The sequence below is a fragment of the Macrobrachium rosenbergii genome, chromosome 23 (assembly GCF_040412425.1).
Source record: "Macrobrachium rosenbergii isolate ZJJX-2024 chromosome 23, ASM4041242v1, whole genome shotgun sequence".
NCBI lineage: Eukaryota > Metazoa > Arthropoda > Malacostraca > Decapoda > Palaemonidae > Macrobrachium > Macrobrachium rosenbergii.
The window spans coordinates 21,604,386-21,623,609 of NC_089763.1; the positions used below are offsets into that span (position 1 = coordinate 21,604,386).

The window sequence follows — 19,224 nt, forward strand, 5'->3', positions numbered from 1 at the left end:
TTATAATTCATTCCAGGATGATAAAAAGAACTATTTTGATAAATCCGAGGTCTGTTACTGCTGTGAATCTTTCACCTTGTGTAGAGTGGTGACATGGTAAATGCTAGAATTAATAAAATACGTTGCTCGTCGGCACTTGTACAGAGTTTCTGTAAAATAGGACTAAAATAAAAAATAAATTACAGGAGATAGGGAAATTATAATTTCCCGTTTCAGTCCTCGATACAAACATGACTGTGTACAAAGGTTCCAAAGTCACACGCTCACGATACGAAAAGAGCTTGCAATAGCACCGGAATATGCTCAGAAATCCTACAGTCGAGGGAAGAAGAAGAAGACGAAGAAGAATAAGAGCTTTACAGAATACTCCCTGAAGCTTCATCAAGATAAAATGGACGGTCGCTCTTAATTTCACTATTGAGCAGCTGAAGCTGATAAACAATGGGTTCATTCTTCTATTCTCCCCTTACCCTGCCCCTCCCCTTACCCCTACCCCCTTCCACCATTATTCACAAACAACCACCTCCTCCCTTCTCTATCTTACCACTCCAGTATACACCCAGTACAAAGGAAACTCATTCTACCGCATTATTCCCGTATTGAGCGAAGTCACGAGGCCGGGAATAATCTACCTCATAGACGTAATTTGAACTTTTCCACGAATTCTTTCAGGAATCTCCATCAGATAACCTGTTAACATGGTAACCATAAAACTTAAGTTGTATATCGTACGTAACCTAATTTTTTTTAAATGATACTTTCCAATAGAAATATACGAATTTCCATATTTTTAATATAACCCAATTTCACCTATAGCTTAACGACTCGTGTACGTATTTGGGGTTATGGGCCATCGCTTAAGTGATTTCCGAGATTGAGCTATCTCGTCGATTTAAGTGAGGACAACTATAATTAAAAATTGTAATGATCTTTCCTTCCTTTAATCTAAACTCTCTCTCTCTCTCTCTCTCTCTCTCTCTCTCTCTCTCTCTCTCTCTCTCTCTCTCTCTCATTGTTTCACTGTGAATAAAAACGTAACTCGAACTTTCCCACGGATCCTTTAGAAAATCTTCATCCAGATGCCCTGTTAACATGGTATCCATAAAACTTAAGTTATATATCTTACATAACCTAATATTTTTTTAAATGATACTTTCCGATAGAAATGTACGAATTGCTATATTTTTAACATATAACCCACATTCTCGAACAGATTAAACGATTAATGGAAATGGGGTTTTGTTTCATAGCTTAAATCATTTCCAAGATTGAACTATCTCGTCGATTTAAGTGAGGAAAAACTGTAATTAAGTAATGGTAATGATTTTTCCTTCTTTTACTCTCTCTCTCCCTCTCTCTCTCTCTCTCTCTCTCTCTCTCTCTCTCTCTCTCTCTCTCTCTCTCTCTCTCTTGATGTAAATGAGAAAAAGAAAATTAAATAGTGGTAATGATTTTCTCTCTCTCTCTCTCTCTCTCTCTCTCTCTCTCTCTCTCTCTCTCTCTCTCTATATATATATATATATATATATATATATATATATATATATATTATATTACGCTATGTACAAAACTTACCGATAACATTTTGTATACATAACTTAGATATCCAGACTATGTTTAGAAAGACAATATCATTCAGCAGATGCACAATTCGCGTTCATTCGGTGCTTGGATCCTCACAGAACATATGAAAGTTATGAGAATGACCAAGTAATATATAAATAAACAAACGCACGATAACTGAAAACAGTGAAGCTAAAGTGAATTAAAAAATTATGTACCCTGTACAGTACGTTATAATTAGCTGATAAATCGAATAAAATAAGAATGCTGCAAAACAGACTTAATAAGAGGACTAAGAGAAAAATGTGAAAAACACCAAAAAAATAATTCTCAGCCAAAGATCTATGAGATGAGAAAGGTGTTCAAGGCTCGTCTGAGCCTTCCATATCACAAAAGGGATTTCATCCATTATGCTAAAGCTGCTGTCGCCGTACATCTTATGGGACGTCATAATTTATGTGGTATATTTATCATTCTCTATAAACGAAATGGTATATATACAGTATGTACGAGCGCCGACAGACTTTCAGCCTTCTTGTTGTGATTATGGAACGCGGGTTCGTTTCCCGCTCCGGATATCACAATTGCTTCATATTTCTTGCGCTTGGATCTAAAGGCTTTGTCGTAACAAGCGTATCCGGAAAGCGAGAAGAATTCGAGTAGTTAAGAAGGCATTGTGGCTATTACAATTACGTACGCATCTGGTAAAAGTGATCAATAGTTCCTAGTTCTCGATCAATAGTTCTCTCTCTCTCTCTCTCTCTCTCTCTCCTCTCTCTCCTCTCTATATATATATATATATATATATATATATATATATATATATATATATATATATATATATATATATATATATATACTATAATGTAATAGCCATAATGACCTTCTTAACTCCGAATACTTGCACTTTTTAGATTACGCTTGTCACTACAAAGCCTTAAGATCCAAGTGCTTTTGCAGTGACAAGCGTATCCAAAAAGCGAAAGAATTCGAGAAGTTCCAGAGGGACATTGTGGCTATTACAGTTACATACGCACCTGGTAAGAAGTGACCAGTAGATTCTTACATATATATATATATATATATATATATATATATATATATATATATATATATATATATATATATATATATATATATATATATAATATGTATGTATATATATATATATATATATATATATATATATATATATATATAAATAATTTATATATATATACTGTGTATATTTTTCTTATTGTTGTTCTCTTTCTTGTATGCATGGCTAAGGTTATCTTACGCCTGATAAGTTTGTTAGTACATTCCAGTAATGCCTTAATATGCATAATGCATTTGAAAACACTGGTCGTTAAAAGGATTAAACAGAAATATCAAGCAGAATATCTTACGCAAAAACATTTTAGTGTTTGTGAAAAGTTTGCCCGAACGTGTTGAGAAGAAGAAGCAGCATTAGCCAGATTAAATTAAGCCAGCGCATATTTGGCTTTGGGTCTCTTCTGAAAATGGTGCAGGATTTCTGTTAGGCAGAGATTCCGGCTTGGAAAATATATTAGAATTTTGCTGTTGAAGCGTACAAAGTATATGTAAACGTATATTTGTATGTATGTGTGTATATATATATATATATATATATATATATATATATATATATATATATATATATATATATATATATATATATATATATATATATATATATATATATATATATATATACTCACTACCTGGCTGACTTCGCAGAAGAGCTCGCTGGAGGGAGAGAGCGCGCTCGTGATGTCTGAGGCAAAGGCCTTTTCACGTCCTCTACAAACACGCCCCGTGTTTGTTTTGGCCAGAAGAAGGACCTGCAGTCGTTGTCGTAGGAAATGGACCCAAAACATCGAAATGTCTCTGACCAGTCGCCTGTCCTTCTTGGTGCTCAAACTGCTGTTTGATACTGCTGTGTTTTTCTATGCGTGGATTTCCAGTTGCTTTTCGTCTCTCTCTCTCTCTCTCTCTCTCTCTCTCTCTCTCTCTCTCTCTCTCTCTCTCTCTCTTTTCTTATCTTACTCCAGTCTGGATTATCTTAGAACAAACGTTAAAGGGCTGTATAGAGTGAAATTGGAGGAGACTGAATAGTCTCCACACACACATGCATATATATATATATATATATATATATATATATATATATATATATATATATATATATATATATATATATATATATATATATATATATATATATATATATATATATATATATATATATATATATATATATATATATATATATATATATATATACATACATACATATATATATAAAGGTAAATTAGTTTTTCATTTGCTCCTCCTTGCGCTATTTCAGTAGCTTTCCATTCTGGGTCTTTAATCCTCGAGACCTGAAGTTTAACATCTGCAAACCATTTTTTTCTAATTGCTCCGCCCCACCCGTGGTGTTGTCTTTCTGTTCCACGATTTTATCCTGTTCCTTCCCTTCTTCTACGTTAACCTTAATATCTACATTTATGGTTTCTTCATAAACCCTCACAGCCTTTAACCACCACCCACAAAAGGTGGCCCTTCCCACTTTCGATGGGTAGTTTCAAATCTAGGAACTCGACAACTATCCACAGCTGATCTCTCTTGAAGTCGTACAAATTCTTTCGTCACTTCCGATCAGCCAAGTAGTTAATAAAGGCTGCGGCCTTTTCGACATTCACCAAGTAATGAATTTTCTTTTAAATACGTACTGCACTAAATACGATACAATTTCCGACATCCATAAAGTAATGCATTTTCTTTTAAATACGTACTGCACTAGATACTATATAATTTTCGACATCCACAAAGTAATGCATTTTCTTTTAAATAGGAACTGCACTAGATACTATATAATTTACAACATCCACAAAGTAATGCATTTTCTTTTAAATAGGAGAACTGCACTAGATGCTCTATAATTAACTTTCAAGAACATTGACCCCCGTGTAAGTGTACAGAATGATAGCATCTTCTCCCAAGCTTTCAGATAATGTTATGTCCCTAGCTTCGAAAAAGTATACCTTGGCCCTCTTTTATTTTACCATAATTTTTGACGACATGGATAAGGAAGTGGTAAATATAGAGAGAAGACCAAACAGCACTGAGATACTGATTACATCTACAATGACCTTAAACCATGAAAGAAGACATAGCCCACCCAAGCTCGTTGTTGGAAATGCTTATATATTTTTTAATGTAAATTCTTCTTTGACCAAAAATCCATATTCATAAGATGCAAGATGGGATAATTTCCACTACAAGTAAGGCATATTTCCCATCCATTTTAATACTTGATCACTAGTGCTTACCAAGCATATTTTGGAGCGAGTTTGATGGCTGCCCCGCACCCCCCACCCCCCGGCCTACTCCATCCCACCCCCCTTGTTTTTAGGGGATTTGATGCTTGAATGCCTCAGTGTAGGGAGCTTGAAATCCATAATATCTCTGGGTTTCGTGGTGAGGATGGCAGCAGGTTTATCTCAGCTAAGATCCTTGGAAGGGATGTTGGGTGCTATGTCAACAGCATTTTTTAAATTCATTTCGAAAGCTGGTCGTCTGCTGGAGATTAAAATTCCATTTTCCGACATTAATTTCAAGGGGGTGTCCTTAAATTTCGGAAAAAAATTGTCATGGTAATGTCATGGCATCAATAGTCATGTATGTTATGATACCAGACAACAGTATATTTAATGTAAAAAAATGTATTAAAATCAATCAGTATCGATTTTAATTAAGATCATCATATATATATATATATATATATATATATATATATATATATATATATATATATATATATATATATATATATATATATATATATATATATATATATATATATATATATATACTTAATATTTCTCCTACTATGTCATCAAATACGTTAACTGAGTGTGTTTAAATAACAAGCAAAGAAGTCTAATGGAAATACCGACTTCCCTTCCAGATAATCACAATAAATAACGAAGCGCCGCAACTCGCCGTTCACATTGGCGCAAGACCAGGGGGGAAAATGGGACAGCAACTACCCTTTAGGTTTAAAGTTCCGAGACTCGCTTACATTTCTGCCTTTCCCTCCTGCCTTTCTTTTATTCATTCGCTCGTCCTTGTTCTGTTTTCCTACTCCGCCTCTTAACGATTCTGGGCCTGAAATCATAGTGGGGACTTTTGCTTATACCTGAATAAGGAGCGTCGGAACAATACGATTTTTTTTTTTTTTTTTTTAGGGAAGGATATGGATTATACAGCTGAGGCAAGTAATTATTTCAATGATGCTTTTTGAAGATGTACGTTATCATCATTCTGGATGTTATGCTGTTATAGTTGTTATTTATGTCTTTGCGTTGTTCAATGCTTGGCGTAACCCGACACGAGGTTTTTTTCTCAAATACCGTGTTTTCCAGATTGTATATTTTTTTGTATTAGAGTACGTAACTATAACGTATTTTCATGCGTAGTTTTGTCTTGTGTGTGTCTTTGTGGCAAGATCTTTCGTGGACCAGATTAAGATATCTTTAACAAACAATGAAAATTTTGATAAATTTTTCAAAAGTAACCAATAATTACCTCCTGATTATAGGGCCAGTAACCTTCAACAAAAGCACGAGGTAAAAACGAAAAATAAACAAGACATGAGATTTTGCATCATACTTAACTCCCTAATTAACGAAATCTGATTCATACTTTAGGAAACGAATAAGATCTTAAGCGCTCATTGCCATTATTCACAAGATCGGTGTTTTATAACAAAAGAGAGAGAGAGAGAGAGAGAGAGAGAGAGAGAGAGAGAGAGAGAGAGAGAGAGAGAGAGAGAGAGAGAGAGAGAGAATTGAATTGAATTGAATACAGAATTTAGGCCAAAGGCCAGCACTGGGACCTATGAGGTCATTCAGCGCTGAAACGGGAATTGACAGTAAAAAGTCTGAAAGGTGTAACAGGAGGAAAACCTCGCCGTTGCACCAAGACTCAATTGTTAGGAAAGGGTGGAAAGTAAGATGGAAGGAGGAGAATATGAAAGGAGCTACAGTAAAAGGAACGAAATGGGTCGCAGCTAGGGGTCGAAGCACGCTGCAAAGAACCTTAAATAATGCCTACAGTGCACCGCATGAGGTGCACTGATGGCAATACGCTCCCTACGGGAGAGAGAGAGAGAGAGAGAGAGAGAGAGAGAGAGAGAGAAAGCTCATTTCCTGTATACTTTCTAGTCATTATTAACAACTTAGGAGAATCACAACAGTACTTCTGAGCCTTTACATACATTTATAAGGATTAAAAATATTAAAGAATGCTTAACATATTTGTGAAAACATACTATAATTATAAAATTCCTGATTATCGTTAGGAATACTACAATCATCTTTTTTGGTTGGATTGTTTAAACTTGGCGGAGAAGGTTATCAGACAACCTTTAATTAAAGGTCGAGGGTTGTGAATTTTCATTATTAAATATATTCTATTTCCCGATGGTTTAAGTAATTTAGTCCAGTTTATAAGAAAAATACATCAACCAGATCTAGTCTATTTCCTATTTTGTGCAACGCAATGTCCATAAATGTGCTCATTTAATCATTGCGTCCAGAAAATAAACAAGTAAAAAATGAGGCGAAGTTTCTTCGGCGCAATCGGGTTTTCTGTACAGCCGCTACAGCGTATAATCAAGGCCACCGAAATTGGATCTATCTTTCGGTGATCTCGGTATAATGCTGTATGAGCCGCAGCCCACGAAACTTTAACCACGGCCCGTTGGTGGCCTGTCCTATATCGTTGCCAGAAGCACGATTATGGGTAACTTTAACCTTAAATGAAATCAAAACTACTTTGGCTAGAGGGCTGCAATCTGGTATGTTTGATGATTGGAGGGTGAATGATTCTCAAATCAATTTGCAGCCCTCTAGCCTCAGTAGTTTTTAAGATTTGAGGGCGGACAGAAAAAGTGTGGACAGAAAAAGTGCGGACGGACAGACAAAGCCGGCACAATAGTTTTATTTTACAGAAAACTAAAATGTATTTTCCACTTTGCAAAATAAAGCTGAAAACAAAAAATAACTTCGCCACCTGCTAGCTGTTACCTATTTTGCAATCTTAATTCTTTAAATATTATTATAACCATTCATATTAAATATTGTTTAATAAAGCATTCCATATATTACTATGATTACCTTCTTGCTGGTGAGAGGATGAATAAATCTTGTGCTTCCCTTCAGCATCATTCTTTATTTTTCAGTCAATATGAATGGGAGAACGTCGACATCTTACAAATTCGTCTGGAGTTACCATAATTAGTATTATGGACTAAGCTTTAAAATATAATTTCATATAAACATTTCGTGTAGCATAGTTTCATGACAACTAAACCAAATTAAAATTCACTATTACCGGTTAGTACCAGTACTCAAGCAAAGTGACTTCCTTTGCTCAGAAATAAGTAGTTTAACACACTAAAATTGCGATAAAACTGAAGGCTGGTGTTATACCTTCCTTTCTTTCAGGAAGCAGAAATATTTAAATTTCGATTTTCTCAATTCTCGCACTACATTCGAGTCCTTATTTATCTAAAAATTTAGTGGTCGTACACAGTTCTTAGTGACCTATTCATCAATCCCAAACAGTTGCAGTGACAATTTTATAGCACTTTGTCTTCATATAAATAATTTACAGTAAATTCCATTTTATGTGCTTATATACTGTGCTTAGTTTTCTTAAAATCGAAGTTGAAATCTGCTCCCCCCAAGTTACTGAAAATGCATTTTTTTTACAGATTAAGAAGACTACAGTAATGTTAAAAAGCTCAGCCTGCTATTCCAGTTAACACTCCCAGATCTTTACTTTAAGGGAACTTAGCTGCCCGATTCAAATAGTCACTGGTGAATAGTCACTGGTGAAAGCTGATGACAATTTATTGTTAATCAGGAACACAACATATTCAATCCTACATTCACCTAAGTGCTGCAGTTCTTCAAATGTAATGGCTACCGACAATTTGTTGCAAATTTATACGAGAGCGTGAAGTGCAATTTAAAATTCTTGTCGTACAACTTCTCACGGACAACTTTTCGGTCGTAGATGCACCTGAAAAATAATTTCCAATTAATAATTTCAGAAAACAACTTGATAGTAAGCTCAGTGCAACCAATGCCTGTCTCTTACTTTGAATTCATTACAAATCATCAATGCTATCGATGTTTTGATTAAATTTTGACTGAAATTTTTCCTCGGTGCATTCGGTAATTAAACCCCATGCATAATCTTTGTTGATTTAAAAAGAACAGTTGTTGAATAACTGAAATTATGACGCTGTGCTGTTAACTGATAGCTGCCTTCATTATGCTTAATCAGCACCCAATGGTAGGTGTGAAATTGTTCACCTATGAACTTTTAAAGGTAGCCTACCTATGTAAGTATCAAAAGTAACTTGATACTAGGTATTAAAGGCTTCCTGACTTGCATTAAATTCAGTAATAAAGTATGGATCTATCCCTACTGTATCTGAATAATGTTTGAAACATCAGTACTTGGAATCAGTGACAATTATTATATACCCCATTTTATGAACATCATCCTCATCTAGGGAATTTGCATACCTGCTTATGTCGTTGAAAACACATCCATCGTCATCTATGACTAATTCAGCTAAAATGTCGATTCATTTTCCACCTCCGTTCCATCTCCATACTGAAAATATCTCTCTGCATCGTCTCCATCTCCCTCGTGAGCTCCATCTCCTTCGTTGGCTCCAGCTTCCTCACTGGATCCATCACCCTCACTGGCTCCATCACCCTCACTGGCTCCATCACCCTCACTGGGTCCATCACCCCCACTGGATCCATCGCCCTCACTGGTTCCAACTCCCACATCGGCTCCAACTCCCACATCGGCTCCATCGCCTGCATGAGTTACCTCTTCCTGCCTCAGCTCCATCCCACCACGTCGGCTCCATTCTATGGTTTCTGTGGCCCCTGGCCAACGATATCTCTTCCATCCAACCCCTCTACCTTCATTACCCGGTACTGCCTCCATTTCTCCACTCTGGCTCTGCACATCCCTGCTTGCTCTCTCCCACTGTGGCTCCTCCGGAACCCTGTGGTGGCTCCATACACCTGGTTCGGAATCTGCCCTCCTGCGGTGAAGCCATATGCCTGGTTCAGAATCTGTGCTCCTGCGTCGACTCCATCCTCCTCTGCTGACTGCATCCTCATGCCTTGGATTTATATCCTCACGTCGACTCCAACCTCCCATATTGAGTCTATCACCAGGGATGCTTTCAACCTGTGTGGACACCATCACTTCCTGTCGACTCTGTTCACCCTGCTGGCTTTGCCCCTCCCACTGGGTCCAAGCCCCTACATTGGCTCCGTCTCCCACATCGGCTCCAACTCCCACATCGGCTCCATCGCTTGCATGAGCTACCTCTTCCTGCCTCGGCTCCATCCCACCACGTTGGCTCCATTCTGTGGTTTCTGTGGCCCCTGAACTATGATGTCTCTCCCATCCAACCCCACTACCTTCATTACCTGGTACTGCCTCCATTTCTCCACTCGGCTCTGCACATCCCTGCTTGCTCTCTCCCACTGTGGCTCCTCTGAAACCCTTTGGTGGCTCCATACACCTGGTTCAGAACCTGCCCTCCTGCGGCAGCTCCATATGTCTGTTTCAGAATCTGTGCTCCTGTGTTGACTCCATCCTCCTCTGTTGACTGCATCCTCAGGCCCTGGATTTGTATCATCATGTCGAACCCAACCTCCCATATTGAGTCTATCACCAGGGCTGATTTCAACCTGTGTGGACTTCATCACTTCCTGTCGACTCTGTTCACCTTGTTGGTTTCCTCCCACCGACTGGGTCCAAGCCCCTACATTGGCTACGTCTCCCACATCAGTTCCAACTCCCACATCAGCTGCAACTCCCACATCGGCAGCAACTCCCACATCGGCTCCATCGCTTGCATGACCTACCTCTTCCTGCCTCAGCTCCATCGCCCCATGTTGGCTCCATTCTATGGTTTCTGTGGCCCCTAAACTACGATGTCTCTCCCATGCAACCCCTCTACCTGTATTACCCGGTACTGCCTCCATTTCTCCACTCTGGCTCAGCACATGCCTGCTTGCTCTCTCCCACTCTGGCTCCTCTGAAACCCTTTGATGGCTCCATACACCTGCTTCAGAATCTGCCCTCCTGCAGGGACTCCATCCTCCTCTGTTGAATACATTCTCAGGCCTTGGATCTGTATCCTCAAGTCGACTCCAACCTCCCATATTGAGTCTATCACAAGGGCTGATTTCAACCTGAGTGGACTCCATCACTTCCCGTCGACTCTGTTCACCCTGTTGGTTTCCTCCCACCCACTGGGTCCAAGCCCCTACATTGGCTCCATCTCCCACATTGGTTCCAACTCCCACATCGGCTGCAACTCCCACATTTGCTCCAACTCCCACATCGACTACAACTCCCACATCGGCTCCATCGCTTGCATGACCTACCTCTTCCTGCCTCAGCTCCATCGCCCCATGTTGGCTCCATTCTATGGTTTCTGTGGCCCCTGAACTATGATGTCTCTCCCATGCAACCCCTCTACCTGTATTACACAGTACTGCCTCCAGTTCTCCACTCTGGCTCAGCACATGCCTGCTTGCTCTCTCCCACTGTGGCTCGTCTGAAACCCTGTGGTGGCTCCATACACCTGGTTCAGAATCTTCCCTCCCGCGGGGACTCCATATACCTGTTTCAGAATCTGTGCTCCTGCGTTGACTCCATCCTCCTCTGTTGACTGCATCCTCAGGCCTTGGATCTGTATCATCATGTCGACTCCAACCTCCCATATTGAGTCTATCACAAGGGCTGATTTCAACCTGTGTGGTCTCCATCACTTCCCGTTGACTCTGTTCACCCTGTTGGTTACCTCCCACCCACTGGGTCCAAGCCCCTACATTGGCTACATCTTCCTCACTGGCTCCGGCTCTGTCACTGGCTCCAACTCCCACATCGGCTCCAGCTCCCACATCGGCTCCAGCTCCCACATTGCCTCCATCCCTTATATGAGCTACCTCTTCTTGCCTCAGCACAATCCCACGACGTCGGCTCCATTCTATGGTTTCTTTGGCCCCTGAACTATAATATTTCTTCCATCCAACCCCTCTACCTTTATTACTCGGTACTGTCTCCATTTCTCCACTCTGGCTCTGCACATCCCTGCTTGCTCTTTCCCATTGTGGCTCCTCTGAAACCCTGTGGTGGCTCCATACACCTGGCTCAGAATCTGCCCTCCTGCGGCGAATCCATATGCCTGGCTCAGAATCTGCGCTCCTGCGTCGACTCCATCCTCCTCTGTTGACTACATCCTCGCGCCTTGGGTTTATATACTCACGTCGACTCCAACCTCCCATATTGAGTCTATCACCAGGGCTAATTTCAACCTGTGTAGACTCAATCACTTCCTGTTGACTCTGTTCACCCTGTTGGTTTCCTCCCACAGACTGAGTCCAAGCCCCTACATTGGCTCGGTCTCCCACATCGGCTCCATAGCTTGCATGACCTACCTCTTCCTGCCTCAACTCCATCATCCCACGTTGGCTCCATTCTATGGTTTCTGTGGCCCCTGAACTATGATGTCCCTCCCATCCAACCCCTCTACCTGCATTACCCAGTACTGCCTCCATTTCTCCACTCTGGCTCTGCACATCCCTGCTTGCTCTCTCCCTCTGTGGCTCCTCTGAAACCCTGTGGTGGCTCCATACACCTGGTTCAGAATCTGCCCTCTTGCGGGGACTCCATATGCCTGTTTCAGAATCTGTGCTCCTGCACTGATTCCATCCTCCTCTGTTGACTGCATCCTCAGGCCTTGGATCTGTATCCTCAAGTCGACTCCAACCTCCCATATCGAGTCTATCACCAGGGCTGATTTCAACCTGTGTGGACTCCATCACTACCTGTTGACTCTGTTCACCCTGTTGGTTACCTCCCACCCACTGGGTCCAAGCCCCTACATTGGCTACGTCTTCCTCACTGGCTCCGGCTCTGTCACTGGCTCCAACTCCCACATCGGCTCCAGCTCCCACATCGGCTCCAGCTCCCACATCGGCTCCAGCTCCCACATTGCCTCCATCCCTTATATGAGCTACCTCTTCTTGCCTCAGCACAATCCCACGACGTCGGCTCCATTCTATGGTTTCTTTGGCCCCTGGACTATAATATTTCTTCCATCCAACCCCTCTACCTTTATTACCCGGTACTGCCTCCATTTCTCCACTCCGGCTCTGCACATCCCTGCTTGCTCTTTCCCATTGTGGCTCCTCTGAAACCCTGTGGTGGCTCCATACACCTGGCTCAGAATCTGCCCTCCTGCGGCGAATCCATATGCCTGGCTCAGAATCTGCGCTCCTGCGTCGACTCCATCCTCCTCTGTTGACTACATCCTCGCGCCTTGGGTTTATATGCTCACGTCGACTCCAACCTCCCATATTGAGTCTATCACCAGGGCTGATTTCAACCTGTGTAGACTCAATCACTTCCTGTTGACTCTGTTCACCCTGTTGGTTTCCTCCCACTGACTGAGTCCAAGCCCTTACATTGGCTCGGTCTCCCACATCGGCTCCATAGCTTGCATGACCTACTTCTTCCTGCCTCAACTCCATCGCCCCACGTTGGCTCCATTCTATGGTTTCTGTGGCCCCTGAACTATGATGTCCCTCCCATCCAACCCTCTACCTGCATTACCCAGTACTGCCTCCATTTCTCCACTCTGGCTCTGCACATCCCCGCTTGCTCTCTCCCACTGTGGCTCCTCTGAAACCCTGTGGTGGCTCCATACACCTGTTTCAGAATCTGTGCTCCTGCATTGACTCCATCCTCCTCTGTTGACTGCATCCTCAGGCCTTGGATCTGTATCCTCAAGTCGACTCCAACCTCCCATATCAAGTCTATCACCAGGGCTGATTTCAACCTGTGTGGACTCCATCACTACCTGTTGACTCTGTTCACCCTGTTGGTTTCCTCCCACCCATTGGGTCCAAGTACCTACACTGGCTACGTCTCCCTCACTGGCTCCATCTCCATCACTGGCTCTAGCTCCCACATCAGCTCCAGTTCCCACATTACCTCCAACTCCCACATTACCTCCAACTCCCACATTATCTCCACCACTTATATGAGCTACCTCTTCCTGCCTCAGCACAATCCCCCCATGTCGGTTCCATTCTATGGTTTCTTTGGCCCCCGAACTACGATATTTCTTCCATCCAACCTCTCTACTTTCATTACCCGGTACTGCCTTCCATTTCTCTACTCTGGCTCTGCACATCCCTGCTTGCTCTCCCCCATTGTGGCTCCTCCGAAACACTGTGGTGGCTCCATATGCCTGGTTCAGAATCTGCCCTCCTGCGGCGACTCCATATGACTGTTTCAGAATCTGTGCTCCTGCGTCGACTCCATCCTCCTTTGTTGACTACATCCTCATGCCTTGGATTTGTATCCTCATGTCGACTCCAACCTCCCATACTGGGTCTACCACCAGGGCTGATTTCAACTTGTGTGGACTCCATCACTTCCTGTTGACTCTGTTCACCCTGTTGGTTTCCTCCCACCCATGTGGTCCAAGCCCCTGTATTGGTTCCAACTCCCTCACTGGCTCCAACTGCCTCACTGGCTCCAACTCCCTCACTGGCTCCAACTCCCTCACTGGCTCCAACTCCCTCACTGGCTCCAACTCCCTCACTGGCTCCATCCCTTGCATGCCTTGGATTTACATCCTCACGTCGACTCCAGTCACCCATATTGAGTCTATCACCAGGGCTGATTTCAACCTGTGTGGACTCCATCACTTCCCGTTGACTCTGTTCACCCTGTTGGTCTCCTCCCATTTGTTGGGCTCCAGTACCTTTTGTTGTTTCCACCACCTGGCTACATCTCCATTCACCCTGGATTAACTGCAAACCGCTGGTGCTAGCCCCATGGCTCAGGGATGAATCCAAACTATGGCGTCGATTCGAAACCCCAGGGTCAATTCCAGTTAATGATGTTAACTGTAACCCACGCCACTGGCTCCAGTCCCCAGCACCACGGTTACTTCCTGACGTGAAATCTGAGTCACGCAATCGACTCCAGCCCCCAGGGTTAACTCCAGTGGCCTCCGACGAAGCTAAACCCTGTCTTCGACTCCAGCCCCCAGTGTCAATGCCAGTGGCCTGTGAGGAAGCTGAACCCTGGCTTCGACTTGAAAATATGGTATTTGCATCAACAACCCCTGACGATGTTATCCCTTGGCATCGATACCATCCTTCAGTATCACTGCTATCACCTGGCATTAGTGACATTCCTTGCACTCTACTCCAATTTCTTGAGTTGTCGTCAGTCTGTTGCACTGAATCTGCCACAACACATTCACTCTCACCTGTAAGATCAATAACCTCTGGTGATGTTGACCTTAAACCTTGTTGCCTGCTTCCAGCTGATGTGCTGCCCCTAGTGCTCCTGTTAGTCTCCAAACCCCCTCTTCTGCTCCAATCTGTCGCAAAGTCACCAACTCCAGGCTGTGCCTCCAACCTATCAAGATGTCTCCAACTTGTCCCAGTATCTCCAACTCTCACTGATGTCTCCAACGTTGCATGTCTACCCCAACCTCCTGATTCATTCGTAACTTCATTTGTTTCTATTTCCCCAACTTGCCTCCTGCCACCTGGGTTATCTCCATCTTCCTGTGCAGTCTCCCTCTCCCCGAGAGTACTCAACCCCTCATATTTCTTCCAGTCCTCCATGCTACTACCTCTTTCATTCAACACCTCTGAGTTGTGGTAGTTCTCTAGACCTGAAAATAAGATTAATGTAATCATACAAGAACAGAAAGTAATTTATTAGGTTGATTCAAAACTATTTAAGGGTTGTTATAAGAGTTCATCTTGCAATACTGCCCTCTGCTCAAATGTTCAAATCTTTTCAAGATCTCAAATCTACACTGTTTTGTTCCTTCTTATCAAAAGCATTACGATTAAGTAAATTTTATGGAGTTTGATCATATTTCCTCCTATTTTCAGAAGTGATTTACTTTTATTGTATAACCTTAGCATTGAGAATGTAGTAGTGGTATGGTGACATTCTTTTTCCTAACTTGAAGGTACTTGCAGTTTTGAGAACTTTTTTTTCCCAAGACTTTCCGTAAGTATACAGATTTTGTTCAACCAAACACCAAAAAGTAGCCCTCTACATAATCAGAATAAATCCATTCAGCCAGTCCCAAACTTGAACGAGAATAGTTAGTACCAAAATAACTCTGATAGCTTGTTTTTCCAACATTATGGTCTCAAACAGTAGCATTAACAGTAAATGGCATAATATTATAGCCTGTAATATTACCTTTTACAAAGTAAAACAAATATTTTTAATATTTGTTAGCAGTATTTATGATTAAACAGTAGTGTGATACAATAGTCTGGGATTAGGTAAAGTTTGAATGTCATGAAGTTATTTTATATTCTCATCTTGTGTTACGCTAACACTATAGTCAATGTTATTACTATAGTCAATGTAAAATGGTAATGTACTGAGTAAAATAGGTTCTGAAATTAATCCTTTTCAAATTATGAAAATGCTAAATGGTTTACTTATGAGAACAGGAACTAAATCAGTAAAACTCATGAGTTGCAACTTTCAATTTGCATGAAACATCAAAGCTAAATTTAAGAAAGCTAAAAAACTGCCGTACTTTCAGATACAGGCAGTCCCTGGTTGTCGGCGGGGTTCCTTTTCTGAGGGTGTGATAACCGAAAATCGCCGCTACGATTTTCGGCGCTGTTTCGGCGATTTTCTGGGCTTATCGACGCCGAATAGCGCTTATTTTCGGTTATCGGCGCCTCTGTTAGGTATGTATCGACGCCAATACCCATTTATCGGCGCCAATAAGCAGAAATCGGCGATTTTAGGCACCGAAAATTGCCGATTTTCGTCGCTAGACAAGTGCCATAAAACTGGATCGCTATTAACCGAGCCCGCCATTAACCGGGGACTGCCTGTAGTGATTCCTCATTATTAAGTGTTGATCATATCAGGATTAAAATAAAGGCTTTGAAGTAGGTCTTGTTAAAATTACACTTCCCTAACTTTGAAGGCTATCCAATCTTTTAAATAATGAGAACGTGTTCTAAGCTTACCTAAATTTAGAAATACCTTAGTGGAGAAGAAAAATATTAACAAAAACAATTGCAGTATTACACTCTCTTCAACCAGGCTCTCAGGTTGACTTAAACCGCTGCCTGTTTGCACCAGGCATCCAAAGTGAAGACAATAGTATCCTAGACAAAGCTGCAAGAATATTTTTTTAAACTATAATAAAAGATAATAAAAGGTTCCACACCCAAAAACATTTGATCCCATTACACAGAGTAGTTATTGCCGCCTAAAAAGTATGTGACATATGACACTTACATTTCAAGTTTAAAAGTGTTTTAGACTTAATTTTTTATATTGCCCAGCTCCTAAGTCAAACAGTCCTCAGAAAACAAATCCTGTTAACATAACTTGACTTGAGAACAATCTACAACAACAAAATCACAACTAAAACCATAAGATAGTTGTAATTCTATCACTATGCGATTTAGTACTTCGCAAATTAACCCAATTCAAAATAATAATGTAGATGCTCTATGGGTCATTATGTTTGTAATAAGTAAATGAATAAATCGACATCCATAAGGACCGTTGACATATTTTAAACTCAGAGGCACTACTCATACTTAACCAGATAAACTGAGTGTCTTTAATCACTAAACAGAGTGCACAACATTATTTCAGTCGTAAAAAATCACCATTCTTCACAAAACCCACAGGCATTTGATAAAAAATAGCAGAATAAAACAATTCAGTCACAAGAGTGGTCCTACACCACTAAGTCCTGCATTAGTAACACATAGCAAAAGGTGCCAATGAAACAACTGCTTAATGAGTTTGAGATTAACAGGGACCCTTCGACGGCTGCTGTCTCTAAGCTTGTTTTAAATGTTATTGAGTACTTTTAAGGCTGCTCAAGGAAGGTAGTAAGATGAACCTGGAAAGGATTACCATTTCGAATGTTCTGTAGGGTAAAGGTCCCCCTCAACCATAGGAAGTTTAAGAGGCTGGTCAGAGAATCTTTTCGCACCGAAGTTAGGTTGTGATATGGGAGAAATTGTAGAGTTTTATCATGTCATAGCCTCGACAGGATGCATGGTGCCTGTGGGCAGTAGCATCATTTTACTACAGTAACCAGTAAACAATCATTCCAAGAACATGGATCTCCGAAGTGGAAGTCCTTACAGCAAGCAGTTACGCAAGTATTTCCCCCACGAGAATGCTGATAAGTTCAGCAAAATAAACAGTGAAGCTTGAACGAACGCGATAAGGAATTTAGTATCTCGAGGACACTTAATCACTTCATCAGCTTTTTGAAATTATGCAAATGCATCCACACCCTAGGTAGGTTGCACTGAAATATTTAGATAAAAGGGTTCGTGAAACTTGAAACTTAAAAAGGCAAAAAAATTCAAAAATAGGAAGTTCGTAGGATGCTGTGGAGGCAATTCGATGTCTTTCTGGCTATTCTAATTCCTCATTTGATCGCCGTTTTAAGACATAAATGCCATTTTAACCCTAGTTCCAGGAAAAGCACAAAACACTAATTGTCTTATTTTCTACAGTGTTCCAAGAATATTAAAGATCGAAAGTATAAAGCCCACACTCCTGTAGTCGAACTCTCCACTCTTAACTAAAATAACCTTAACTTACCGTGATTAGAATGTGCTGGATAAAAACACAAACTTGTAGTCACCACCAAGATTCACTTAAAAACAAAGTTCTGGCCAAGAGTGCGTGAACTCTCGTTTTAGGTCTTGGGCATATAATGATTTCTAAAACTGTGCCAAAGAGATTTAAAGGTAGTTATCTATCCTTGGAGGTGCTTGTTGGAAAACTTCAAAACAGGCACAATAAAACACAGGGAGACCAAACAGGTGTTTTGGTTTTAAATGAGACTGGTTGTGTTGTAATACCTTCAATAAAACAACGGTGGAAGAGCGACGTTTTATGGTAATAAGGACATTAAAATTGCAGATGACACAATTCAGCACACAATAACGCACTGTGATAAACTTAATATGAAAAGTGGAAAACAAAAGGAATTATTATTATTATTATTATTATTATTATTATTATTATTATTATTATTATTATTATTATTATTATTACGGTCTAAGATAATAACCCATTCATATGGGGATGTCGACAGGGCCATTGACTCGAAATTCAACCTTCCAAGGAATATGATGTTCACTTGAAAGAAGTAACGGAGGGTAGACAGAAAAAAAGAGAACAGTTATTAAAAAAGAGAAAAAAAAGTAAATTTCAAAACAATAAGTGAATATCATAATGAAGATGATCGCGTAACATGTAAAATATCAGAAATGTGTTTATGTGTTTGTAATTGCGTATATTTCATGCAGCAATATACATACTTTTTACTAAATGTTTATAATTGCATTTTAACTAGATTTTTTTTCCCTAGAGGTTCAAGCACTCCTTTCATAGAAAGGGCTTGTTACCTTTGTCTTTTACCTAGATGTTTTCTAGAGCTTCAAGAATGATAGTCAGTGTGTGCAAATGTTGAATGGCGTCGCCAAC

At 40.8% G+C, this 19,224-nt stretch overlaps 3 protein-coding genes across 4 annotated transcripts; all 3 read right to left on the reverse strand.

The window, feature by feature from the left end:
* Positions 1 to 9,219: 9,219 nt before the first annotated feature.
* LOC136851039 (circumsporozoite protein-like) lies at positions 9,220 to 9,870 on the reverse strand. The gene has a single exon (XM_067125009.1). The coding sequence runs from the start codon at positions 9,868 to 9,870 to the stop codon at positions 9,220 to 9,222; it is 651 nt and encodes a 216-aa protein (XP_066981110.1).
* A 122-nt stretch (positions 9,871 to 9,992) lies between these two features.
* On the reverse strand, positions 9,993 to 13,217 carry LOC136851040 (armadillo repeat-containing X-linked protein 4-like). The gene has a single exon (XM_067125010.1). The coding sequence runs from the start codon at positions 13,215 to 13,217 to the stop codon at positions 9,993 to 9,995; it is 3,225 nt and encodes a 1,074-aa protein (XP_066981111.1).
* Positions 13,218 to 13,836: 619 nt separating this feature from the next.
* On the reverse strand, positions 13,837 to 18,469 carry LOC136851361 (papilin-like). 2 transcript variants are annotated; one of them, XM_067125414.1, is made up of 2 exons: positions 18,334 to 18,469; positions 13,837 to 15,385 (listed from the first exon to the last, which is right to left on the reverse strand). In XM_067125414.1, the coding sequence occupies exon 2, from the start codon at positions 15,333 to 15,335 to the stop codon at positions 13,839 to 13,841; it is 1,497 nt and encodes a 498-aa protein (XP_066981515.1). In that variant the 5' UTR covers positions 15,336 to 15,385; positions 18,334 to 18,469; the 3' UTR covers positions 13,837 to 13,838. The 2 variants fall into 2 exon arrangements, with proteins under 2 accessions (XP_066981515.1, XP_066981517.1); XM_067125416.1 differs by lacking the exon at positions 18,334 to 18,469 and adding an exon at positions 17,632 to 18,308.
* Positions 18,470 to 19,224: the final 755 nt, after the last annotated feature.

What these genes read in the sequence shown, in the direction of transcription:
- LOC136851040 (XM_067125010.1), bottom strand. Translation starts at nt 13,217, where the DNA reads ATGGAGTTGAGGCAGGAAGAAGTAGGTCATGCAAGCTATGGAGCCGAT.
- LOC136851361 (XM_067125414.1), bottom strand. Translation starts at nt 15,335, where the DNA reads ATGGAGGACTGGAAGAAATATGAGGGGTTGAGTACTCTCGGGGAGAGG.
- LOC136851039 (XM_067125009.1), bottom strand. Translation starts at nt 9,870, where the DNA reads ATGGTGTCCACACAGGTTGAAAGCATCCCTGGTGATAGACTCAATATG.